Here is a 27,642-nt window from a genome sequence, read left to right on the forward strand (position 1 = left end):
GTCAGATGAAACCATGTGAATTTTTGTAATTTTCAAATTGAATTTAAAATGTGGGGATTATTCGTTTTTTAAGTAATTCATTCCCTTTGTAAGGCCTAATCAAACATGCAGTTTATTTCTCTGCCCTTTACAGTTTCATGCTAAAATATAGTTATAACACTAAATTCTTTCTTGTGGCCTTATTATAATTACATGCACCAAACAAAATGATTATATACAATAGCACATTTTAATTATTCAATTATATTGATTGTTTGGGAATTTTATGTCAGCCCATATATTCTCAGGCTTAAATAGGAGAAAATATATAGAGCCATAACTAGAGTTATATGTAGTACTAGAGGCCCAGTGCACAAAATTCATGCACTGGTAGGTTCCCTAGTGGCTGCTGGCTGCTGGCCGGGGCCTCCCTTCCTTCCCCTGGCTGGCCCTGCCCCCTGGTCAATCTCCCAGACGAACTCTGAGTCGAGGGGACAATCTGCATACTATGCTTTTATTATATAGGATTGCCTGGCATGTATGAGTGTGCAATTAATTTTCTTTTTTCTAACATGATTCCATATTTCATGACTCAGTTTTTGTGACATGTATATATTTATTCTAATTCTTACTGAGTTAAGTAAGTCCAGCAATCATTCAACTTTCTGGGATGTCGTAAGAGTTTATGGGGATGCCGAAACTGGTTTGGCTCAGTGGATAGAGCGTCGGCTTGTGGACTGAAGGGTCCCAGGTTCGATTCCGGTCAAGGGCATGTACCTGGGTTTCGGGCACATCCCCAGTGGGGGATGTGCAGGAGGCAGCTGATCGATGTTTCTCTCTCATCGATGTTTCTAGCTCTCTATCTCTCTCCCTTCCTCTCTGTAAAAAATTAATAAAATATATTAAAAAAAGAAGAAAAAAGAGTTTATGGGGACAATGATACTGAATATTTATAATTGGGATTTTCAGTGAGGCCTGGGACATTTGGTCACCATTGTTGCAGGGCTATATAGACATGGGTACTCGACAAAATGCTTGCTTTAAAAAAAAAATCTTTATTTTAAAAGTATTACGTATGTCCCCTTCCCCCTGCCCCACAATGCTTGCATTTTTATTTTTTTTATTTTATTTTTTTAAATATTTTATTGATTTTTTTTTTTTTTTTTTTTTTTTTTACAGAGAGGAAGGGAGAGGGATAGAGAGCCAGAAACATCAATGAGAGAGAAACATTGATCAGCTGCTTCCTGCACACCCCCCACTGGGGATGTACCCGCAACCAAGGTACATGCCCTCGACCGGAATAGAACCTGGGACCCTTCAGTCCGCAGGCCGACGCTCTATCCACTGAGCCAAACCAGTCAGGGCGCAATGCTTGCATTTTTAAATGATTTGTGCTTTTCTACTTTTATTTCTTTTTAATGAGATCTGGCCATCCCCCGAGAGTCCTCATAAGAGTCCATTTGTAGTCAGACTTTTAAAACCATCACCGATGGAAAGAAACAGTCCATAGTGATTTTTATGTCATTGTGATCCATTGAGAAAGAGGTGACTCAGATTGAGAGGAGAGGAGAGCATGTAGCTCAGTCATGCTGTGTCCAGATTATTGTTGCTGAAATATACTTTCCCATTCTCAGAGTGGCTGGAGTTCCCTTTCTCTGCCCCCTAAGCCAGGGCTTCATGTTCCAGCTGTGGGCTCCTGGAGGACCTGGAGCCGCCTCCGTCCACAGCTTACCGCACGGAATGGCAATGGTCCACTCCTTTGCCTCTTCCTCTAGTCTTCTCTGAGGTTTTGTTGTCCAGGAAATACACAACTGTGTTGTCTCTGTGGTGGCATCTAGTGCCAAACACACACAAGGGCATCAATGAATGAATAAACAAGTGGGATTAAGGAAGCAGTCGTCGTCATAATCATTGTCTTTGCCTGAACTCAGCCAGGGCTATGGTAGCAGCATTTCTGATAGAAGCTTTGGCTTTCTAGCTGCTAAAACGGAAGAAATTCCCACCCAGCCAAGAGCTGAGCTCCGGATGGTTCTCAACACCAGTGTGAGTTCTGCATGATAATGGCATTTTGTATTTTACTTTTTCTAAGCAGTTTCTGTCTTGTTGGGTAGTTGGAAACACAACCTTGCTGGGCCTGTTTATTTAGAGTAATAGTATGTTCTATCCCGCCCACTGTGCCGAGTCCTCGTGTTGATTATTTTAGTTTCCTTTCACAATGACCCGATGCGGGAGGTGATATGTAGGTCCTGGAGAAATCGAAGCTTAACGAGGTTGAGTAACTTGCTGAAGTTCACACACATGTAGCAGGTGAAGAGCTGGGGCCCGGAACCTGCCGGGCAGGTGTCAGAGCCTTCATCATTTCCCAATGCTGCCCTATTTTATTTTTTTCAAGGAATTTATCACTGTGGGAAACTTTGTTTCTATATTGGAATGCCTAGTCCTTGATTACGGAGACACCGTATCACCTGGCTCAGAATGTGTATTCAATATGTATTGAATGAGTCATTAAGGACTGACTTCCAGGGTGTGAAGTTAAAGGTTAGGATAAGTGCTAATCTTTTATTTCCTCCCAATTTCTTCTAGTTTTTACATTTTATGAGTATTCACTTTTGGAAATGATTTGTTAAAATAGCTTCCCAAAGTGCTTTAGAAGTTGCCTTCAAGGATTCTTAACTTTGAAGACATCACTGCCTTAAATATCTCTCCCCACATGTAGGAATTTTGACCCAAACCTCCATGTAGAGTTCAAGGTTGGTGCTGTCTCAGATCCTTCCAGGGGGCGCGGGGGGGGGGGGGGGGGGGGGGGGGAAGGGCGGGGGGGGGGGGGGAGGAGAAGCTCTTCTCTCATGTTGCTTATATCCACTTTGTCTTCCCTTAAGTAGAGGTACCTACAACAAAACCTCGCATCTCTCTCTGCTTGCTTTAGGGAGGGGTAGACTCCAATCTGGCTTTGCTATGAACATCTCCACACTCTAAAGAAGACCTTGGATCTTTTTCACTTCCTACTTCTCTCCTTGTCTAATATCTGCAAATGAGAGCCAGGTCCTGATGACTGGGTATCCCAGAGACCCACACAGAACCTAGTGCCCCAGAGCTTCCTGGGACGACCTCCTCCTCCTCCTCCTCCTCCTCCTCCTCCTCCTCCTCCTCCTCCTCCTCTCTTCTCTTCCTCCTCCTTTTCCTTCCTCTTCCTCCTTCTTCTTCCTCTTTCTCCTCTTTTCTTATTGAATTTATTGGGGGGGTGGCATTGGTTAATAAAATTATGTAGGTTTCAGGTATACAATTCTATAATATATCATCTGTATATTATACTATGTGTTCACCACCCCAAATCAATCTTCTTCCATCATTTATCCCTCCTCCTCCTCCCTGTACCCACCTGTCTGGGACAGTCTAACACTAGAAGCTGAAGCTGTTTCCAGAGCCACTTTCCAATCACCCCTCCTTTTTTCTTTAATCTTTTCTGAATCCCCACCTTTTTTCATTTTACTACCTTCTCCTTGAATGTATCATTTGCTTCCTCACTTTGGAGTTCAGTGAAAACATCTCCCACTGCAGAGCAACGTCTTTCTGCCAGTGACACTGACTTCAAATCCCATCTCAAAGCCCACATTCCTATCTCCCTCTGTGGCCCCATAAACTCGTGTATGTGTTTCTGTCACACCCAGTACCACAACCTGAGCTTTTATGCCCTTTCAAATCATCAATACTAACATCCTATGATTCCATGACTACTTTTTGACTGATGATCCCCTAAATAATTCCTTGAATTGGGAAGTTCCTAAGTATAGTTCATGTAAACATTTCAAGGGTACACTCTTCATTGAAGTCAGAGCACAAGCAGAATAGTCCCCTCCACTGTCCTTCGTTTGAGCCTTTGCACACCTCCCCTGGAGTTAGCGATCTCTACAGCAGGCTTTAAGATCTTTTTCTTTCAGGATGGAGCAGGGTTCATATCCTATTTATTTCCCTTCCTATAGTCCATTTCAGGGTTGTTTCTGAAATGCTAATTGCCTTTTGTTGTTATCCTTACATTCAGATTATATTCAGTGCCCGTATTGTCTGAGGAGGTTTAATGAAAATGCAGCCAGTCGGCATATTAATTTCTGCAAGGATCAGTCTTCTCGCAGAGTCTTTGATGCCGCCCAGACAGCAGCCAAACTGGAGTCCAGAGTGCAGGTAAGCCTCTCTCCCAGGTGCCCTTGCAGGCCTGGTGCCAGCAGGTGATTTGGTGGGGAAACTGCTACCCATCCTGGGAAATGTGAGCATCACCATAGCCGGTCACAGTCACCCATCCTCACGGGAGCAGGCTCCTTTTGAGTTCCCAGCTTACCACACCTCTGGGTGTTATAGGAACAAAATATTTCTATAGCGTTTGCAGCTTCTTAGAATGAAGACTTGAATATATAAGTGGGATTTTTATAGTTTTATGATAAGGCTCTGTGTCCAACGGTGGTTATCAGCCTTCACCACCCCGAAAAGAGTTGTGACCCTCAAATGAAACTGGCCTGCATGGGGGAGGCCGCCACAGGGGATGGGTCCCAGGCCCTGCAATTTGCTCTGTAGAAGAAGTTGTTTTAAAAGCCACAGAATCAGCAAGTTAGAAAAATGGGAGCAACTGTTATAAATAGATACAAATAGGTAAGATGACAACAGAAGACAATAGATGGATAAAAACAGACAGAACCAGAGCCAGCAGGAGCATCGCTTACCATGGAGCATGAAAACTGTTCATTGTAAACATGGCTCGGACATCATGAAAAGATTCAATTGGTCTGAAGACTGAGGAGTAGGAAATAGGTTTAGAAAGATTTCCATGAAATGCAGTTCCTCATGGGGATGGGGCCCCTTCCAGCCACAGCTCATCTGTGAGCCCTGGCTCCATCTGCACATGCATTAGACCACGGGTCCTCAAACTACGGCCCTCGGGCCACATGCAAATACAAATATTGTATTTGTTCCCGTTTTGTTTTTTTACTTCAAAATAAGATATGTGCAGTGTGCGTAGGAATTTGTTCATAGTTTTTTTTTTTTAAACTATAGTCCGGCCCTCCAACGGTCTGAGGGACAGTGAACTGGCCCCCTGTTTAAAAAGTTTGAGGACCCCTGCTTTAGACAGTCCTGAACGTCTCCTCTGAACCCGGCACTGGCGAGGTGCTGGTTGCTTGGAAAGGAGAGGACTTGGAAGCAACGCTGTAGGAGGGTGGTAGCTGACATATATAGGGGCACGGCGGAGGAAGGAGGCCACTGGGATCCAGGGACGGCTTCAAAGAGGAGCAGACATTTCCCCTCCCAGATCCAGCTTGTGGCCTGAGGAGCCCAGTGTGTGAGGTTAAAGCACAGGTGCCCCTGAGAGAGCGACGGGATGGATGGGGCCAGGAGGGCGTCGGATCTAGAAGGGCTTCGGGATGGATGGGGCCAGGAGGGCGTCGGATCTAGAAGGGCTTCGGGATGGATGGGGCCAGGAGGGCGTCGGATCTAGAAGGGCTTGGAGTCAAGCCAGTTCAGAGAGGAGGAAAAGGGGGATTGAGTGGAGAGGGGCCCTGAAGGCTGAGGCCCGCCAGCCCAAGGGCCTGGCAGCAGGGATTGGAAGGTCCCCAGGGGCTCAGGAAGTTCTCTTTCCATGTCCTGTCACCTCTTCCCACAATGCTCCTGCTTTCTTCCTGACTTTCTGGGCCTTCTGTCTACTTGTCTATGATGAGCCACATGTGTCACCCTGTGGCTGTGCTGACTGGTTGAACAGCATAGACTGAAGTGACATGGAATTGGTTTTTTTAGAAAGATTCCCCTTATAATTGGTGTTCAAGATGGATTGGCAGGAGGATGGTTACAAGCCACAGCAACAGGGAAAGAATTATGGGCTGGAATGAGAGCACTAATGGGGATGGTTGGGTGGGGGATAATTTTAAGAAATAATTGATGGGACTGAGAAGATGGTTGGATATAGGGAGGGAAAGGGTCAGGATGGACAAGAAGGTTTTTAGCTCCAGAGCCTAGGCAGATTATAATACTGCACATCTAGATAAAAGAATGCAGGAGGGAGGGGATGGGTGTGTTGGTGGAGCAGGCAGGGTGGTTATGATAAATACTAGAGGCCCAGTGCACACAAATTCGTGCACGGGCGGGGGGGGGGGGGGGTGGTGAGGGTGGTTGGCTGGCTGGCCCCGCCCCCAATTGGGATGTTGGGGGCCAATTGAGGCCAGGATCAGACTGGTTGGCTGCTGCAGTGCATGGCATAGCCACTGGTCGTTTTGGATGTTCCACCGTTCCAGTCACTGGGCTTTTATATATATATACTAGAGGCCTGGTGCACAAAAATTTGTGCACTCGGGGGGGAGAGGGGGTCCCTCAGCCCGGCCTGTGCCCTCTCGCAGTCTGGGACCACTCGGGAGATAATGACCTGCTGGCTTAGGCCTGCTCCCAGGTGGCAGAGGGCAGGCCCAATCCCTAGGTGCAGCCCCTGGTTGGGCTCAGAGCAGGGCCGATTGGGGAGTTGGGGCGCTGCCCCCTGTCATGCACAGAGCAGGGCGGATCGGGAGGTTGCGATGCCACCCCTAGTCACGCTCAGGGTAGGGCCGATTGGGGGGTTGGGGCACTGCCCCCTGTCACACTTAAGGCAGGGTCGATAGGGAGGTTGTGGTGCCACCCCCTGTCACACACAGAGCAGGGCCCATCAGGGGGGTTGGGGCTCCGTACCCTGTCACACACAGAGCAGGGCTGATCAGGGGGTTGAGGAGCTCCCCCCTGTCACGCACAGAGTAGGGCCAATAGGGGAGTTGGGGCACTGGCCCCTGTCACACACAGAGCAGGGTGGATCAGGCGGTTGGGGCGCCACCACTGTCACACTCAGGGCAGGGCCAATGGGGAGGTTATGGCTCTACCCCGTCACACACAGAGCAGGGCCTGTGGGGGGGGGGGGGGGTTGGGGCGCCGCACCCTGTCACACACAGAGCTGCAGGGCGATCAGGGGGTTGGGGAGCTCCCCCCTATCAGGCACAGAGCAGGGCTGATCAGGGGGTTGGGCGCCTTCCCCTGTCATGAACAGAGCAGGGCGGATAGGGAGGTTGTGGCCCTGCCCCCTGTCACACTCAGAGCCACAGGGCGATCAGGGGGTTTGGTCGCTGCCCCCTGTCACGCTGATCCCGGTGCCGGGAGGCATATTACCCTTTTACTATATAGGATAGAGGCCTGGTGCATGGGCAACGGCCGGCTGGTTTGCCCTGAAGGGTGTCCTGGATCAGGGTGGGGTCCCCACTGGGGTGCCTGGCCAGCCTGGGTGAGGGGATGATGGCTGTTTGCATCTGGTCACACCTCCTTCAGGGTAGGGGTCCCCACTGGGGTGCCTGGCCAGTCTGGGTGAGGGGCTGAGGGCCGTTTTTAGGCTGGCGGGTGACTGAAGCTCCCAACCGCTCCTTTTTTTCTTTTTTTTTTTATTCTGGGCCAGCTTTAGCTCTGAGGCTCAGCTGCTGAAAGCAGGTTTCTGGCCTTTGTTACCTTTTGTATTTGATACAATGTTGTTATCCTCCTGGCTGAAGCCCGGCTGACTGAAAGGAGGTTTCTGGGGTTTTGTTTAGTTTCTATATTTGTTACAATGTTTCTTAGAGAGCAGCTGAGAGGCCGGCAAGGCAGGCGGGGAACCTGGCTTCCTCCGTCACTGGAGCAAGCAAGCCTCCCTTTCGCTTCAAGCTGCCTGGCTGCCGGCCGCCATCTTGGCTGGCAGTCAATTTGCATATCTCAGTAATTAGCCAATGGGAAGGGTAGCGGATGTACGGCTAATTACCATGTTTCTCTTTTATTAGATAGGATACTAGAGGCCTGTTGCACGAAAAGATTCATGCAATAGGTCTTCCCTTCCCCTGGCTGCTGGCACCGGTTTTCCACTGGCACCCAGCACCCAGGCCTTCGAAGAGAACTTCCTGAGCCCCTGGGGACCTTCCAATCCCTGCTGCCAGGTCCTTGGGCTGGTGGGCCTCAGCTTTCAGGGCCCCTCTACACTCAATCCCCTTTTCCTCCTCTCTGAACTGGCTTGACTCCAAGCCCTTCTAGTGGGGTGTAAACTAATATTTACCAGCCAGGCCAGGTAAGTTTTTTGTGTGTTTTTTTTTGCATTATACAACTTTATTTTTAAAAATCTTGTTAATGTACAGGCATTGGCACATTTTAAAAACCACTACATAAACAGCCCTCTCCTATAATCCAGGAAAGTGGAATGTCAGGAGTCAGCAAACGTGGTGAACTTAAAGTGCTAGAACAAAGGCACTTCACAAACTCTTCACGGGAAGTGACCGTAGCCTTTCGGACACCTTCACTCCATACGTGGCAGTGACTGTCTGTCAGGATTGGAGCTCAGAAATACAGACAGTTTCATGGCAGTAAAAGCGGAACACAAATAAGTGATGAGCCCTTGGCCATTTTGGTTTTTGATGACCTTAACCTACTTTTAACTTTCCTTTCACAAGAGTAAAAACAGGAGTTAGAATTGGAAGGAAAGTTGAAGTTCCAGAATGCAGTCACTGTAGGGGCTTCGGAGCCCTTTGTTTTCACAGTTGACATTTTGTGAAGTCAGAGAGCAAGTATTAGGGAAGAAGACGTCAGAATCAGCAACCCAAACAGGTGTTATGTTCATTATAAATACTCAGGTTATTAGCAAGTCTACAAGGTTTCAGTAAGAGGTAGATACTGTCCCAGGTGTCCAAGGAGTCTAATAATTTAGTATCTGGACATCAAACAGGTCACACACGCCTTCACTGTCATCTAAGTTAAAGTGAAGTAATGCTTCGCTGCTCTGGCTGGAGCCACGTATGCAAATTAACCGCCATCTTTGTTGGTGGTTAATTTGCATATCTCGCTGATTAGCCAATGGGAGGCATAGCGAAGGTACGGTCAATTACCCTGTTTGTCTATTATTAGATTAGACTAGAAGTCCGTTGCACGAAGATTCGCACAATAGGCCTTCCTTCGCCTGGCTGCTGGCACTGGTCTTCCTCTGGCATCCGGGACCCAGGCCTTTGGTCTGGCCACAGTGGAGAAGCCAAGCCTCTTCAGTCTTCAGTCTTCACTCTGTGCCTGTGTATGCAAATTAACCACCATCTTTGTTGGGTTAATTTGCGTAGTTTCTCTGATTGGCTGGTGGGTGTAGCAGAGTGACACCAATTTGCATGTTTCTCTTTTATTAGTGTAGATAGATAGTTGTAGAGATTCAGTCTTTACACCTGAAATAGTGTGGGAGACAGTGCAATGAAGAAAGAGCCCAGATTCTACAATCACCAGCCAGGGTTTGAATCTCAGCCCTATCATTGACTATCTGCAGGCAAACTTGGTCAAGTTACTTAAATTCCCACTTTCATCAGTACCTTGCTGAGTTGTCGGGAGGATAATATATAATAAAGTGAAAGCGCCTTCGTGTAGGGGTCCCTGGCTTTCCTCTTTCCCCGTCACCCCTCCCCACCTACCCTTTCTGGGAGTCCTTTCCTGTGGGTGGAAAAGACACCCTGATTTTGAGGGGATGTAACTGCTCTGGGCTTGAATTCAACTTAGTTTTGGAAAGGTTTTCTTAGTATAACTCTACCTCCTCTTTCTCAAGCATAAAGGGTGGAGTACATTTCTTCGAATGGTTCTTCTGGCCAGTTCCCGAAGTGAGTCGGGGTTTAGTGGGGCCAAAGGGAGCGCTGGGAAGCCGCAGCGGAAGTGCTTTTTATTCCTGAAGGAGGCCAGCTGGCCGTCCCGCCTGGAACCAGGGACTTGGCCCTGGTCCCCGCCTTGTTTTCCAGAGCTAAGTGGTGATTGGGAACACAGAAGAAAAATTGCTTGCTTTCTGAGTCAACTCGCTGTGAGTGTGTCTGAACAGCAGGGCTTGTTTCCCCAGCCAGCTCCGCCACGCTGGGGCCTGCCTCGGAGGGAAGCACACTCAGAAGTGGGGCAGAAAGGGAGGGGCCCGCTCGGTTCTGAAGGGCTGTTGACAGCACAGCTGAAATGTGTTTCTATTTTAAATAAAATCAACTTTACAAAAGTGCTATGCCCTCTGAAAATAGCCCTGTTTGTTTGGATGGGGATGAACTGCCTGCTATCATCTCAGAGCTTGCCTTGCCCAAGTGAGAATTCTCACTGGAGAAACAGGTTATCTTTATGTTGTTCCGTGGAGACATTGGGGGGATTGGTCAGGAGGTAGCAAGGCGCCACCGAGGAACCTTTTGGTCCTTATTCTGCATTCATGTACCTCTTCTGCTCCTGCAGCTCAGTGGGGAGGGCTGTGGCGCAGGGATGTTGGATTCCATGTTTAAAACATTCGCTGCCTGCCAATGTCTGTTTTTCTTCTCTGGTTGTATGTTTAAAAACAAACGCATCTTCAAGTGTAATGAAAAACTAAAATGTTCCATTACTATCCTTACTGACATGAAGTGATGTCCTCTGTCTCCATACAACTAATTTTACAGGATTAACTTCGAAATCCCCTCAAAGGCGCTATTATGGAATGGAAGCTCCTGCACCCTGACATGGCTCTGAGCACCAGCAGGGAGGTTAGGAACCAGGCCACCTCAGGCGCAGGGAGCACGTGTCCCCGTCCCCGGGTGCAGCAGGTCCCCAGGGTGACTCTGGTCCGAAGTGGCTGAGTGGAAATCGTTCCTCTTGTGTGCTGCCTGAGTTATAGATCTGCCCCCTCTCTCTGTAGGGAAGGGCTCAGACGAGTTCAAGAAAAGAACCGACGGTTACCAGTGCCGTGGGAACTCTGCTGCAGAACAGGGCCCTGGAGGCCATGAGAGCGGCCCCAGCCAGGCCAGGTAAGTCAGAGTGAACATCTCAACCACCGCATGCCAGCGTCATAGAGGCGACCACCGTGGGCTTTGGGATTCGTGGGCTGCTAGCCAAAGCTGTGATATCCAGTGTTGCTTTTGGATATAAAGACACATGTGTTTGTTTGAGGAAAAAGCTTATTTGCTGAGAGGGCACAATTCCTAATTTGTCAGGTTTAGATAACTCTGACAACATATAGAGTCAGATCCGATTACAGCAGCAGGGTCTAGAGCCATCGTTCCCTGGCTATTAAAATTGAAAGGAGATGAAGAATGGGAGATAACAGCTTATCAGATGTGATGAAAAGAAGAGAAAACAATCTCAGAGAGAGATCTGTACTCCCATGTTCATTTCAGATTTTTCAAATAGCCGAGATACAGAAACAACCTATTGAGGAATGAATAGATAAAGATAAAGTGCATAATATACACAACGAAGTACTATTCAGCCATAGAAAAGGAGGAGGTCCTGCCATCTGGGACAACATGGGTGGGCATTGAGGACATTATGCTAAGTCAAACTCATAAACACAGAGAACCGCATGATGGTTGCCAGGGGTGGGGTGGGGTGGGAGAATGGGGAGATGTTGATCGAAGGATATAGTATTTCCAGTTATAAGATGAATATAGTGACCATGTACTAGAGTTAACAATACTGTGTCACTTACCTGAAAGTTGCCAAGAGAGCAAATCTTAAATGTTCTCACCACCACGCACATAGAAGTTAACTATGTGAGGTGATGGATGTTAACTAACTTCATTGTGGTAATCAATTCACAATATATTCATAATCAAATCATCACATTGTACACCATAAACTTATACAATATCATACTCAGTTACAGCTCAAGAAAGCTGAAAAAAAAAAAGAAAAAGGGAAGAGTTTCCTTTCTAGAACAAAATAATGTCTTCAAAGTAACAGAACGGCATAACCACCATTGCAGTACTTACTTATATGATAGACCCATTTCATTTAATCCTCACAATAGTCCTCCAAGTGTTTTCATTATGGAAAGGGAAACTGGAGCTGGGAGGACAGGTTACCTGTTTAAGCGCTCAACTGGTAAGCAGCTGAGCTGGGTTAAATCTCTCTCTCCTGCGGTCTCCCTCTTCTTTGAGCTGCATTAATGAATGTGGCATTCTTCTTTATTAATGATCAGCATGCACTATGAAGGCAAGATGAATTAATTCATGGCTATATGGCACCTCTGGCCAGGAGTCTAATTTTGCAGGTATTAATAAGAACCAGAGTCAGAATTGCCAGTCTCATGGTTCATAAACAGCACAGAAAAGTTTATTATTAGTTTTTAAATTCCTCATGAGTTGCTTACCATGGGCTAAAAATTGAATGAATATTTGAAAATTTCCCCATAGCCCTGTAAACCCAAGTCAGTAGTTTTTTCCTGATCTGTGAAAATTTAATAATGCGTTAGATTTTGGTATTCACACACACACACACACACACACACACACACACACTCACACACACTCACATACACATCAAATTATGTATGTATTCGTTGGTAAAACTTTCACTAATAAACTTTTTATTTAAAGTATAATGATTAATGTCCTTTAGAAAAGGCAGTTTCTTTATATTATGGATGATTTTCTTATTTTTTCCAAGAATATGTTATAATGTTCCCTTTCCAGTAAAAAGCACTCCTTTGAGTTTGAGGTCAAACCTTATTTGCCAAGAGGGAATATTTCTTAATTCATCAGGATTAGGGAACTCTGACAACATGCAAAGTTGAGTCCAAGTACAGCAACAGAGTCTCGGGCCTCTATTCCCTGGTCTAGTAAACTTGGAAAGAGATTTGGAAATGGGAGAGGACAGCATGTCAGGTGCAGTGTTGAAAATCAGAAAAGAGTTTCCTTGCTTGAACTAAGTAATTTTTAAAAAATCAGCAGAAGGCCTAAGTGAGAACTCAGAAGTCCTGTGTCTCAGTACAGTAAGAAGCACATTATAAAGACACCATTCTGCTACATTAGGAAATAGATTAGTAGGCCAGTAGATCTAAGCAAAATGGAATTATATTTGCTTTTGACTAGGTCAGCGGTTCTCAACCTGTGGGTCGCGACCCCTTTGGGGGCCAAACGACCCTTTCACAGGGGTCGCCTAAGACCATCGGAAAACACATATATAATTACATATTGTTTTTATGATTAATCACTATGCTTTAATTATGTTCAATTTGTAACAATGAAAATACATCCTGCCTATCAGATATTTACATTACAATTCATAACAGTAGCAAAATTACAGTAATGAAGTAGCAACGAAAATAATTTTATGGTTGGGGGTCACCACAACATGAGGAACTGTATTAAAGGGTCGCAGCATTAGGAAGGTTGAGAACCACTGGACTAGGTAATGGTGGTTTATCACCACTGTGATGTTGCTAAGGAAAAGGCGAAGTTTTTAACGTGGCCCACACTGAGTTCTATACCACCACCTGCCCTCACCATCACTCTGTCCTGTGGACCCAGCCCCTGTGGCTTCTGTGGTGTTCCTTGAGCACCACAGGCCTGCACATTCCCGGTCCAGGCCTTTGCACTGGCCGCTCCCCCTGCTGAAAACCCAAACCCTCCCTCACTAATCTGCACTGCTCACCTCTCCCTCCCTCCAGTGTTTTGCTGAGTGTCATCTCACATGAGGCCCCCAACCTCTACATTTAAAATTAATTTCTCCACAATTTCCTCTGTAGTTTTTTAAAACAGCATTTATCACCATCCAATATTCAATGTATATGTGTTTGTCTCTTCCCACCCCATCCCTCCAAAAAGGAATATAAGTTTTAAGAAGGCAGGGATCTATTTTTTATTGAACTGCTACATCTCTACCTGTTAGAATTGTTCATGGCATATGTGCGGTGCTCAACAAATACTTTTTTAGTGAAATGTAAGGTAAAAAGTAGGTATCTTGATTCTGTAATGTCCCTCTTAAGTTATTGGCCTATGCATATAATTGTTATGTTAATTAGCTTTAAGAGAAAGCATTTTTATTTATTTCAGGCTTACAATGCATTTCTTACCCCAGCCCCAAGATTTTGACAATTTTTATTGAAAATAACCCTGAGGAATACATATGAGAATGATTGGATCAGGGCAAATTTGTTGATATGAGTGCACTGACCAGAGATTGTGTATTCAGTGTTTTAGCTTGAACAACTGGGAATGGCTTGAACAGTTTGCAGTGATGGTTGATTTTTTTTACCTGTGCCGAAGACTTAAGATGCCTTTTCAATTTAAAATTTTTTTTCTTCCCTGTGGCCTCGCATGCATTCAGAGCTATGTTGGAAAGGAAGCAGAAGTATATTGACGGGTAGACTGGGGTGGGGTGAATTTGCAAAAATGTTTAAGGCTTGGAGAAAAGCACTGAGTGCCTTTGCTGATGTCAACAGACCAGTGTGTGAATCAGATTCACATCTGCTACCCATTATATTTGTTCTGGTCAGTATTAATCTATTTGTAATATGGGGGTCTTTTAAAAATTGTTGTTGTTGAGCTTTGCTATATCTAGATTGCCAATCAGTCGTTTAGGCCACTTGTTGTCACTTGCCTTCCACATAAATCCTACTACTGTCTTTTCATTTAGCTCATAGTTAACCCCTTAAAACTTTGGTTTTCATTCTTCAACTCTCTTGAGTAAAATATGTATTTGGTATCTCCCATGTATAGCTTTTTGTTCTAAATTCACAGTCAGGGGAGATATGTGTGTGGAAGTCATAATCCTTATCCATCCTAGAGTCTTATGAGAAGATAAGCATGTGCAGGAGAATCTAATACAAAGGAGCATGTGATGTTATATGAAGTTGGTACACATGCCGGGGATGTTTAAGAAGATTCATTCAACACATAATTAGTATGCATGGTTGTTTCTTGCGTCTGTGGGTTCTTAAAAGTCTAGGGGGGTAGCAGTCAATATTTAACAGTGGGGTGTAAACTAATATTTAGCAATGGGATGCAAAGCTCCTGAGGGAATACAAGAAGGAGATCAGCTTTGCCTAGGAGGCTTTATGGAGGAGGCTACCTCTGAGAGAGGAAGCCCGTGGAGGCGGAGGCCTTAAGATGAGCTTTCAGGGTGAGCTAGATTTTTACTAGTGGAGAAAAGTTGCAAAGAGATTGAACAAAGAGATGAAAATGAGAATGCAGACGACAAACTGTGGAAACAAGTGGTCCATCAAAGCATAGAGCGGAGTAGAGTGTGAATAGAAATTAAAGCTGGGGTGGGAGGCTGGCCCTAGAGTAGGGAAGGCCGTAATTGCTGGGGCAGGCGCCCAGGCTGTGTGTGACCCAGGCTGCCACTGTAAGTTAGGCAAGTCAGGTGACCTAGGAACTTTTCATTTCTAGCCACTTTAAGTAAGCCTGCAAAAATTTCTTTTGAGAAAGAGCATTTTCAAAAATTATCATGTCAGATATTAATGTTTACTGTAAAAAATATTAGAAAATGGAGAAAAAGTATGAAGAAAAAAATCATCCAAAATTGCACACCCTGACATGACTGACCATTGTTAACATTCATAAATTTTTCAATTTTTTTCTTTTTTTCCTGTTTTCCTTTTATCAAAATTAGGATCATAGTCCATGTATAAACATCCTGATTTTTTTTCTCACTAACAAATTTTGAACATTTCCCTATGGCAAAAGAATTTCTTTTCTTTCTTTTTAAGATTTTAAATTTATTTGATTTGCATGTGACAGAGATTCAGCTAAACTTTGTTCATTTGGCTAGCAGTATGCTTTTTGAACCTGTAACACTTAGATTCTGATATACAAAATTGTAGTAACATATTGATAATTCAAACTTGAGAGCTAAATAGTACATTCTTTTTACCCTGTGCAGAATAAATTCTACCTTTAAAAAATAGCATTTATAATATTAAAATTCATATTGTCCATATGGTTTTGTGATCAAGTTACTAAAATGTTTTGTCACTGTGAATCATTTGGGTTAGTACAAATATGACAGGATTGTTAAAGGCTGCCTATAAATACATAACACTAAGGCTGATTTTTAAAGTGTGGAAAAGGATTATATTAAAATAAGTTTATCTCTCATGTAGGAAATGAGCAAATTTTGTAAAATAAAACTGAAAACTTCTTGGTCACAACTGTTAACTACCAGCCTGAGACATATTTTATTCTTTTATACTTGTCTGAAACTTTTTGTATCACAAAAAATTAACAACTAATCTGAAGAAGATTTATAAAGCTGTAAATATTCCAATATAGCCTCTTCTATGTCAAACATTTAAAATGGCCAGAAGTGAACTATATATTAAACAGGACATAAATAAGACCTTAAATAAATAAATGAAGAAAAGACTATCTTTAAAAACATAGTATCACATCACAATTATACTATGTAATTTATTTAGCTGTTTTCCTGGTGGTGAGCAGGTCAATTGTGTCTACTTTTTTGCTATACTAAATAACTCCCTTCTTCATGGACAATAGTCCACACTTAATTCTACCCTCTTCTAAGCACTTCATATATTTATCCTCATTTAATCCTCACAAGGGGATAAATGTACTTTTCATATCCCTAGTTTATAGATGAGAGAGGTAAAGCAATTTGCACAAGTAATTTAATAGGAAATGATAGAGCCAACCAAATCTTTGTCAGCTTAGGTCAAAAATATATAGACACGAAGGAGATAGTAAAATATATATATTATATATTGTATATATATGATATGTATATTATGTAAATATCTGTATAATTGTTTTAGAAAAAGGTCTGGCTCTCCCTTTATTCCCACAAAGAGTCTAAACTTCAGATGGGAAATGCGTTTATAGCCTAGTCAGCAAATATCGACTGGTGGCTGTTTTCTCAAGGGTTTTGGTATAAGAGCGACTGATTGGCTGGAAGGCACCTCTGAGGATCAGCTTCTCCAGCACCTTAATACAGAGAGTCTGAGACCACTATGAAGTGTAGTTCTGGGTCCCAGAGCTGTGCTGCTTCATTTTTTACTGAATTGCATTTTATAACTTTGCTGGGTGGGCTCTGCTTTATTTCTGGAACCAGTGGGTTTGATGGAGTCAAGCATCTTCCCTGCACCAGCACCCCCTCCTTAAGTAGCTTCATTGTTTGGCAAATGCAGTGAGTATCAGAGGGTCCATGCAGATCCATTGGAAGGAATAAAACTTGCAGATCTTTGGGTAAAATGAACACTAAAGCTCTTTCTATTCCTACGTCTTCTGAGTCCTTTGGTAGCTTGATTCATAGTTTCCTTGGGTTGTTTGGTTACTCCCCCTTCATAAAACACTCCAGGCCTTTAGGACAGAGGGGACTTATTCCGTTTTACAAAAAATGATTTCTCTGAGAATCCTGCCCCATACCATGTGGTCTAAGACAGGCTATGGTATGCCTGTAACCATAAACTCCTACCTTTCCATACCTAACAGCTGCTTGACGCAAAGGAAAAGAATCCTGTTTGTGAAGCAAGTCCATTGCTATGGAAAAAACCAGGGTTGGGGGAGGCACCTCATGCTTCCATAAGGCTAGCATGAGAGCAGGTAAAGAATTGTGAGGGTATGGACTGCTCAGGGTACATTCTGAGACTCAGAGCAGTGGTGTGGAGAGGTGTGGAGGGTCAGGGGAGCTCCCTGAGGTGGCAGTACAAACGGCCCGTCCATGGGTAAGTGGAGGGCCAGGGGAGAGAGAGAAGGCTCCTGGGACAGTCCCTGGTTTCCCTTATTATTTGGCCCAGGATAGAGACTATTTGTCTATAGCTACAGAACAAAACAGAACAGGATAGAGACTTTGATCCAACGGGAGGATTTCACAATCATTCCTTTTTTTTTTTTTCTTTCTTGCTGTTTGCTTTTACATAATAACAAATCTGTTTATGTCTATAAAGGATTAGCCTCGGACCCTGCTTCTGGAGCAAAACTCAAACAAGGATTTACTAAATCTTCTAAAAAAGATTAACTCCTAGAGGCCAGGTAAGAAAAACAAACACTCTAATCCAGGTGCTGGTGGTCATCTAATGTCCAAGGTACAGGGAATGAATGAGCCTTTAAGGGAAGAAACCTCTAGCAGGCAAACCCAAGAGAAATATGGGCTAGGCTAGGTTAATGAAATATGCTCTGGAACAGCGGTTCTCAACCTGTGGGTCGGGACCCCTTTGGGGGTTGAACGACCCTTTCACAGGGATCGCCTAAGACCATTGGAAAACACATATATAATTACATATTGTTTTTGTGATTAATCACTATGCTTTAATTATGTTCAATTTGTAACAATGAAAATACATCCTGCCTATCAGATATTTACATTACGATTCATAACAGTAGCAAAATTACAGTTATGAAGTAGCAACGAAAATAATTTTATGGTTGGAGGTCACCACAACATGAGGAACTGTATTAAAGGGTCGCGGCATTAGGAAGGTTGAGAACCACTGCTCTAGAAACTTTTTTGTTAAACCCTGAGTTGGAAAATGACACTCCATTTGCTTGTGGACTTAACAGGAAAGGGAAATGGGTTCTTTATTTTGACCTGGAAGGCTACTGCCCGGTCCCTCTTTCTAAACACATTGCCCCCCCCCAAAACACAGTTCCTGAGATTGACACGGAGTAGAATTGGTATGAAGTTGGGGACATTTTTTATCTTGTGAATTGTTTAAGACATTTAAACATGTAGAGAAGCTTATATTAAGTATTTAACATTCTCAGTGTGACAACAACCAAGTTCTAGTAAATCCTTTTCTTTCTGCTTTCAGACTGGCTCCCTACAGCTCATCAGCCTGGATGGCTGTGAGCCCAACAATGCCACCTGAAAGGAAGGAGCAGGTGTCTGCTTCAATGCCTGATTCCTCTCGAGACATCATGTAGGACATGTAAAACTAGCTTCAAATGTTCTTATTTCCTCCCTTCAAAATATTCAGAACCAAATCATTAAACAAGGCATTCATCTGTATGATAATGCTTGATTTGGAGATTTACTTGAAGCATTTTTTTAATGGGATATTTAATAGTCCTTTTCAAAAACGTTGCTTTGATATTAGAAATGTTTAGTAAAACAGTCTATGGAGTCTAGCATTACTTACTTACTAGAAAAAGTGTTTTTTACCCAGCTCATTCTACACAATAGTCGTGAAATCCCCTCTGTGATATTTCCTTCTGATAAGCATGAAATTATAAAAAGTAACAACTCCTGCTTTAAGTGTCCGTCTGTATAACACATAGAACTGTCTCCAATACCAGTGCACACAGCTGGTTTTGGGGAAACACCGCAGTGGAACAGGTTACAATAACCTTCCCACCCAGTGGGAAGGATGCTCTATGCAGCCTCAAACCATTTATTTATCTCGGACAAATCAGGCACCAACTTTTCATCTCACCATTGGTTGATAAACTGTGGGGAGGTGGTCTTGCAGCTATTTTTCTTTGTCGCCTTAGGGGTTAACAAATTCTTTTTGTAGAGTCATTTATACTTAATTCATGCTTCTTAATCTAATGATTTTTATGTTTTCTTCAACTCAGGGAATTGTAATTAGGAATTAAAAGCCATTTTCCCATCTAAATTTAAGTAGAACCCCAAACTACTCCCTCTTGTAATGCAGCAAACACAACATCTGAAACGCGTTGGGTATGTATTTGGGGATCACATCCTAAGTTTATGCTCAGGGAAGTCAGATGTATGTCCTGGAACTGACTGAAGACTACTCGGCCATGAGTCTGGGGAGGGTGTAGCCCAGGTAAGCCACTCCTCTCTCTCCTTTTTCTGGGAGATTGCTTTCCTCACAGAGATAAGAGGGGCTATGGGAGCTGACTCAGACATCCCAGAAAGTGCATTCCCACTGATGAGGTAACCTCATCCCCTCCCCCCAGATTAAGCTGTAGTTTAAGAATCTACTAAGTTGGATCCACAGCGACAGCCCCACCCCAGGCAGCTTTCCTGAAATGCCTTGGCCCTTTGCTGCCATGGGCCCCACTGGTAAGGGCTAGGAGCCAAGGTTTCTCCCATTTGGCTGCCAGGTTTCTTTGATGGGCAAAGGAACTCCAGGCATCTCTTTCTCTGCCTACCCTCCCCCACCCCTTATTTAGAGGTAAAACAAACACAAATAAATAAGTGTGTCAGATTTCCGAGTGGGGAATACTTTGTGTAGGAATCCCACTAAGGAATACATTTCTAGTTCATGCTAGGAAGTAACGGCAAATGCCACTGTAAAACTGGCCCAGTAGACTGAACTTCAGTAGCTAGTATTCTGACCTATACCAGTATATCAGAAATAAGCTCTAAATATAGAAGGATCCAGAATTTTATATAGTAATTTTTAGAAATAAGTTTTTAGTGTTGTGAATTTAAGTGAAGCACACAAGCTTCTACCTTAAATCATAATTTTACTCAAAGTTGGTTTCTAGTAGACGCTAAATAGAGGTCAGACTACTAGTTTCCGTGGGGAAAGTAATGGCCAGGAGGGGGCATGAGGGAGCCAGCTACTGAGCTGTTCATGTTTTGTGTCTAGATCAGGATGGTTAGGCGGTGTAGCTGTAAGTAAAAATCAAACAAGCCATCATCAGAATTTGCAGAGTTTATTATATGTAAGATATATTTTCATATAGAAAGCCTCTAAAGACAACAGACAAAGGAGTTTTTAAAAAAAAGATTAGGTTTCATATTCTTAAAACTCATTAGATACAAATTTGAGATTACAGTTACATTGAAAAATGTTATTCTGAGTAAAACTAATATTGAATTACATGATAAAATTTAAAATGCATTTATTTATTGGTGATTAAAATATACTTAAGCAGAGTAGTACTTTAAGCCAGACAAAGCAAAGAAAAAAAATCTTGTTTAATATATATATATTTTTAAATTCCAGTAATATTTCTTAAATTCCTGTTAAAATATAATCAATATTAAAGTCAGCAAAATACTATTTTTGACTGACACTTGGATTATTTTATCACTTAACCTGGTTACACAGTGATTTTTTTTTTCTGTCAGATGTAACTGACAACCAGTTTAGTCTTTAAGATAAATGAAGTGATAACTCACATTGTAGCATCTTGTGGAAAATATTCAAACTACATTTAAAATGCTTGTTTAAAATGGAAACATTATTCCACAAGAAATTGTTTCTGTAAAACTACAGGTTGGCTATGCAATAGTAACTACACTACATCCAACTAAAGGTAGAAGAATCCTGGAGAAAAAAAATACAAAGTCTACTTATAATATGCAATATAAAGGTTACTTTTATAAAGGTATACTTAAAAAGAAAAAAAAATCTCCCATTTTGGAGAAATCCAAACCTTCCCATAGTTCCCTCCTTAGGCCGTGCTACATAAAGATGACAAACTCAGGTGATGTTATTTAGCTAACATCATTATGATCATGGCTTACGATTAAACTCAATTTGACAACTATATATAGCAGCCCTCGTCTGGATGTCGGTTATGACAATAGATAGTTGCAGTTCCATTAAAGAATACTTGGTGATTACATTTGGTACAAAGCATGAACAAATCATCAACACTCAGGACAGATTGGCACGATGCATGCAGTTCTAGAACTCTTATCTCAAGCCAGTCGTAACTGAGTAAGCCATATCCCCAATCCTGCTTTCCAAATCTTTCCTTGTATTACAACTGACATTTAAAATGCTTCATAAAACTTTAAAATGCTCCTTAAAACCGTAAAATGCTCCTTAAAACCTCTTCCAGAATAAGAGAAGTATGCTTTATAAGCCACTTATCTGAATGCATGATGGAAATGAGGCAGGATGGCAGTGCCGGTGCCTGCTGGGAAAACATGGGGGAGGGGAGGCAGGTGGAGCTGGCCCAGGCTCATGGCACTCATGGCCAGTGGGGGCTCTTGCTGCTGCTGCCCCAGACAGCTGAGCCTATGGGGCAGAGGCTCCCCTGGCCCCAGGGCGAGGGTGCCATTCCCAAAGGCATTTTGGGTAGGAGGAGGGGGCAGCTGCCAGAAGCCCAACAGGGGGGAAATTTCCAGAGAGGCAGGTATTGTTATGTTCACAGCATCTATGGGGAGCTCTCTGGGCAGGTTTACTTTACCAGGGCTACCCTTAGCCAGATCAAAACCTGGGTTGAGCCTGTGAGGTGACTGAGGCTCTTGCAGAGGCAATTCCTCGAGCAAATTGAAGTTGCAAAACCCTTTAGTATCTGTTTTGAGCGGCAGGTTTGCAAGTGGTGGGTATGAGGTAGCAGTGGTGTACTTGTGGTTCTGGAGGGGCTGAGGGGGAGAGCTGGGAGGTGCCATGGGCGGCAGGGGGATCAGGGGCTCTGGCAGCGGTGGTACAGGCTGGCAGGGTGGCTCTATGGGATTGAGGGTGTGCACCTCAGGTGGCAAGCCACTGGCGAGCCCATTCTGCACAGAGGCTCCTAGAGCATAAGGAGCCAGAGTGGCAGCCTTCAGCTGAAACTGAGGAGAGAGAGAGTGGAAGGCATTCAGGAAATCTCCAGCCTGCAGACTCTCTTTCATCAGCTCCTGTAAGTGTGTCTTCTTGGTATGGCGTGTGAGGTGGTCTTTGCGCCCAAATCTCTGGGCACAAAACTGGCACAGGAAGTCCTTACAGCCTGTGTGGACCACCATGTGGCGCCGCACATCTTTCCGGGTGTAGAATAATCTCTCGCAGTGGTCGCACCGGTGCTTCTTCTGCTTGTTTCCGTGGGGCTTGTCGTCGGCGTGGGATTTGAGGTGGATCAGCAGCACCTCTGTGCTCCTGAGCACCAGGGCACACACCCCACAGGTGAGGTCGCCGCTGTTGGCCTTGTGGAGGGCCAGGTGCCTCTTGTAGCCCAGCATGGTGTGGTACTTCTTCCCACACTGCTCACACACAAAGGACACCTTGTTGGGGTCATGGGTTTGGAGGTGGTTCTTCAGGTGGTCTTTGCGGTTGAACGTCTTCTCACATTGAGCACACTGGTGAGACTTCTGGGGTGAGTGGGTAGCCATGTGTCTAGGAGCAGAAGGCAGAATTTCACAATTGACCCAGATTTTTAAGAGCCGAAGAAAGGTAGAGAAACAATATTAAAATGGTAACAGTAGTTTTCTCTAGGTAGTGGTTTAAGAAATAGTTCTCAGTTTTAAAGTCCTTTTCTATATTTTCCAGACTCTACACATAAGTAAGACTTAATAATAAAAAAACAGGTGCTGCTAGGGACAGGATGCAATTTTCACACCTGTAAGGAATATGATTAGGCGACCCCTGTGAAAGGGTCATTCGACTGCCAAATGGATCGTGACCCACAGGTTGAGAACCACTGCTATAAGGGAACCCTGAGTTTGTCATCTTTAAAAAGGTTCATTTTAATAACTGTGTCATACAAAACAGCAAGTCCTGTATGTTAGTGTTTCTTACAAGACAGCACCGTGAACAGCTGGTGGCTGCAAACACAGCCCAGGCTGCTTCAGCTCCCTTTGACAGTTAACTCTCAGGTGTTTTGTCTTCAGGAGCTAAAGCTTGTCCTACTGACAATTTCAATGCAATTGAGCTTGTTGATTTTGGAATTTATAACAACTCATTCTATGAAAAAAGATAGAATTTCTTTAAAAAAAAAAAACAACACAGTGTAAGTCAGAAGTGTACCCAACCTTCTACTCTACATTGTCCACTCCTGACCCTTCTGTGGGAGGAGAACCTGTAAGGGGTCTACAGTAGTTGTTGAGAAACCGGCGGTGGTCCCTACTGGCAGGAAGACTGGAAGCCAGTTCAAAATCCTAAAGCTGATCAGAATCTAATTGTCATTTTTTTAAATATAAAAAAGCAAAAACCTCAAGTCCTCTTCCCGTCTCCCTTAAGAACAGTAGCCTGCTCTGTGCAGGGGCTAGAAAGAAAAGTTGCACCTTCCCTCCAGGACATAAGGGCTCAGCAAACAAAGGGATACAGGTAACAAAGGCAGGTATGAACAGTGCTGATGACAGAAGCCAGTGCAACAGGGAGTTGAGAGTCCTGAAATGATGCTGATGTCTGCAATTTCCAGATGTATTTAAAAACATTTGCAGGTTGCAGAAAGGGTTTTTTTGAGTCTGTTACCTCTAGAAAATAGCCACGTCCTTACACAAGATATCCACAGATATAGCAGCAGACATAGATGGGAGAGGGGACTGGCTGACAAACTTGGCACTGAAGCAATTTTCTATTTGGTCCAACACTAGTGACTTGGACCCCAAGGCTCTGTCCTGGATCTTCCATTCTTGCACCTCTCTGCTTTTTTTCTGTCTGATTAGGTTTCATGTATCAGCCAGGGATAACTGCTCTGGGTTCACATCAAGCCATGGAAAGGCATATGACACCACTGTTCCCATTTCACCAGCTTCTGTTCCCCTGAATTTCTCACTCTCCTCTGTCTGGCATCCTGTCTTCCCCTTTTAAAGTATCCCTCACTTACTCATGCAACAGACTCAGCCCAGGACATAATCATCTTATGGCTGAAATTACTTTAACAACTTGCTTCCTTCCCTCAACCTCTCTTCGTACCTCACAACCCATGAAACCATACTTGTCTGTCCCCTAGTCAGAGCGCCACGGTGGGGTGGCACCTGGGCCACGTCAGCAGCCTTAGGACTCCTCAGGGAATGCTGCTCTAATGGGTTTCCCCTGCCTCTCGATCACCTCTCTGTGGCTCTCTCCCTCTCACTGCTTTCAGTGTTTGCTGTATTGGGACCCATGTCCTCTTTTCTGGTGAAGCAAGTCAGTCATTTTCTCCCTCAACCTCTGCTTATAAAATGGAGCGTATGTTGTAACCGAGGGAAATGGGATGGAATGCTGCCATTGACAGAGAGAGAGAGAGAGAGAGAGCGAGAGAGAGGGAGGGAGGGAGGCAGGCGCAAAAGCAAACGCTAAGGTACTCTGCTGTCCACCACATCTCTGTTCTTTTCTCAGCCGTTACTCAGGCAGGAGGCAAGGCGTGGGGTGGCTGTGGCGGTGGCTGGGCAGGCGGTTCTTGCACAAAGGACACTGCTTCCCTTCTCCCCCTCACCTCACCCGGCACCGAACAAGCATCTGCCCTTGTTCAGAACTACCACCTCCTAAATGTGGCTAAGACATCCCTTCAGCGCAGTTGACCACAGTCATCCCACCTAGTTCCTGTCATTCCCATAAGCTGTGAGCGCCGCTGTCCCCACGGGGACAGTGCCCTCCTGGTGGCTAGCTGAGCAGGCGCTGCTTTTGCGCTCAAGCGGGATCCTGACTGTGGACACATGAGAAGCCTGTTGCAAAACAGGAAGCCTTTGCAACAAAATAGGTGCACACAGTAAGGCACTCAGTACTCACAGGTACTGAGCACATTTGAATTTTTTAAAACTTAAGCATTTATAACCTCATTTTAAAAATCAGCTTATTATATTACATGATCTATAACAGCTGTATTCTTAAGGGCCAGGAACATCATTCATATCTTTTTTTTTTAACTCTTCCAAGATTTACTAATAATGTGGTCCTTGTTTATACCACCCAGATGTAAATCCTCTCTTGCTAAATTCTGACCATCACCTATGTACTCAAATGCAAGTAGTCTGAAAGTTGAAGCTTTCAAGTTCGTTACATGAAGATTAACGGCACATGTATGTCCCTTAACCAGGTATCTGAAGAAGCATGCGTCTGTGTGCATGCTACCTGCATTGCTCTGAGGGAGCCGTGCGCACAGCAGTCACTGTTAACCAGACTGCCATGTATATTCTGTCTTCTCTATGATATAAGAATCCTTCGGAGGCAGACGCTACATCTCCGATATCCGATTTCCTCCTGGAAGTCCCTAAGAAATAACTTAGACTAAATGTACTTTTTTTTATGGCATCTGCTGAAACAGTGGTTTCTATCCTTTGCGATATCATGGGTACCTTTGAAAATCTGATTAGTGCACACACTCACCATCTGTATACCCCACACATTTCCAGAGCTTAGGGTGGCTTTTAGACCCGAGTGGAGAAACTTCTACAAAACCTTACACTCGGAGGTGTTCCCTCCTCTGCACCCTCACTGTCCGGACCTGGGCAAGCCCTCCATATGCCACACCTGGACTATTACAACAGATTTCAAATCCGTCTACTTGCCTCTTTTCTATTCTCCAAATGGCTACCAGAGCCATCATTCCAGTGTCCTAACCAAATCATGCTCTTCACCGCTTAGACTCATTAGAATAACGCAAATCCTCTCCAACAGTGGACAGGCCTGCTGGCAGCTGCTTCCTTGCCTCTATTGAGAGCCTCACCCTTTCCTCCTCCAACCCCACCCTCTGGGGAGGTTCTGGGAGCTTTAAGGCCAAGGCTCAGGGCTTTCCCAGAACCTCCTCACTGTCCACCTCCTGTTTGTTCTTCAGGCCACAGGTGAGGATTGCACCTTCCTGAGAAGCCTTCCAGCTCGCCCCAGGAGGGGAGAACATCTTCCACCTGCACAGCTGTCAGAGCGCTCAGGCTGCATTTTAATTCAAGGAGTCTGTGTGCACGACACTCCTCCCAGCCCCAGTCGACTAATCTTTCTGTTCTTAGATGGGGCCTATTCCTGGAGGAGCACAAGACACACTTGTTGAAAGAATGACAGGGCACAGCAAAACTGTCACATGAAACTCCAGTCACACCAGAGACACGGCTTCAAGGCTGAAGCGCGCCACATTCTGCATCCCTTTCCCGTGCAGTGTTGATCTGAGGACTGGCAAAGCCATGTAAAGGCATAAGTAAAAGCACATACCTTGTCTAAAGCCTCTCACCTCATTAGTTTATATCTGGAAACAAAAGCTTTGCCACACTCTGGGTGCAGGCACTTGAAAGGCCGCTCCTTGGAGTGAGTGAAACTGTGGATAGTGAACTTCTCCAGGGTGAGGAACGTCTGGCCACAGACCTGGCAAAGGTAGGCAGCCATGGGTTTTGCTTCTCACACCTTCCTTTTCAGATGCGCTGACCAAATGCTGTACCAGTGAAGCACAAAAGAAAGGTTGGTCCTGAGCCCATGAGCAGAGCACCCCCCCCCCCGCCCCCCCCCGAACTCCAGGCCAGGACAAAGGCAGCGTCCTGGGCTTGGTTCTACTCAGACCTGGGTCTCGGGAGCCACTAGCTCTGCTTCCTGCTGTCCCACAGCCTAGCGTGTGTGCAGTCTCAGGCTCAGAGGAGAGAGTCTGGGCACAGATGAGTTTCCACGAGTAGAAAGGTAATCTGCAGACTGTCTGTGGAGAGAAGAGAAACCGTTTTCTTGCATTAGCTATTGGAAAACAATGCTTCCCCACTCCCCCCCCCCCACCCAACCCCACCAGTTCAGAATCAACTACTGATGCAGCACGATGCCCTATCCTCCCAGGGCCTTTAAGAGATGCTTCTCTAGAGTGGCGAGGAGTCGAGCACAGTGTTTTGCTGGTGGGTGAAGCACTTTCCTTTGTGAGGGAGATGGCTCTTTCTATAGACTCGGTATTATCTACAGTGGGGCCTTGACTTACAAGTTTAATTCGTTCCGAGACCGAGCTCGTTAAGGAGCTCGTTAACTCAAATTACTCTATCAACTCAATGCAAAAAATCGGCCGAGAGACAGCTGGTATCTCAAAAGACTCGTTAGTCGGGACACTCGTAAGTCAAGGCCCCACTGTACTTCCAACCATGATTTCTGGTCAGTGTGAGGCTCAGCTGACCAATTGAAAAAAAATGGTGTTGGAGTGTTTTACTGGTACAGAAACAAGGTCATCCCTGCTTATTCAAACTGTGGGCTCTGTTCCTCTCCCCTCACTGTCAGCATAGCATATGTTGTTGATCACACCTGTTTAAACTTCTAGGGGATGAGACGGAATCATTTGTATGCATCCACGTTCATTTGCTTATAAGGTTACCGTGCAAAAGGACTCGACTCTCGGATGGAAACAAGATGTGAATACAGCGAGTTCAAGTCACTGGTGAGCCTCTGGAGCGGGG

The 27,642-nt window shown here is 44.6% G+C and overlaps 2 protein-coding genes across 2 annotated transcripts in view; one reads left to right on the forward strand and one right to left on the reverse strand.

Moving 5' to 3' along the window:
* ZC2HC1B (zinc finger C2HC-type containing 1B) overlaps positions 1-18,674 on the forward strand; it is a 36,370-nt gene extending 17,696 nt beyond the window's left edge. The window contains exons 5-8 of the mRNA XM_070419273.1: positions 4,019-4,158; positions 10,649-10,757; positions 17,636-17,720; positions 18,500-18,674. Of these exons, the coding sequence (XP_070275374.1) occupies positions 4,019-4,158; positions 10,649-10,757; positions 17,636-17,706 (320 nt within the window). The 3' untranslated portion in view covers positions 17,707-17,720; positions 18,500-18,674. The remainder of the gene's footprint in view (positions 1-4,018; positions 4,159-10,648; positions 10,758-17,635; positions 17,721-18,499) is intronic.
* Positions 18,675-20,322: 1,648 nt separating this feature from the next.
* Positions 20,323-26,936, reverse strand: PLAGL1 (PLAG1 like zinc finger 1). The gene is made up of 3 exons (XM_070419272.1): positions 26,780-26,936; positions 26,457-26,654; positions 20,323-22,708 (listed from the first exon to the last, which is right to left on the reverse strand). Exons 2-3 carry the CDS (start codon positions 26,606-26,608, stop codon positions 21,481-21,483), a joined length of 1,380 nt encoding a protein of 459 aa, XP_070275373.1. The 5' UTR covers positions 26,609-26,654; positions 26,780-26,936; the 3' UTR covers positions 20,323-21,480.
* Positions 26,937-27,642: the final 706 nt, after the last annotated feature.

Source organism: Myotis yumanensis, unplaced genomic scaffold (assembly GCF_028538775.1).
Source record: "Myotis yumanensis isolate MYYU_CA2020_CCGP unplaced genomic scaffold, mMyoYum1.0.hap1 SCAF_6, whole genome shotgun sequence".
Classification (NCBI taxonomy): Eukaryota; Metazoa; Chordata; class Mammalia; order Chiroptera; family Vespertilionidae; genus Myotis; species Myotis yumanensis.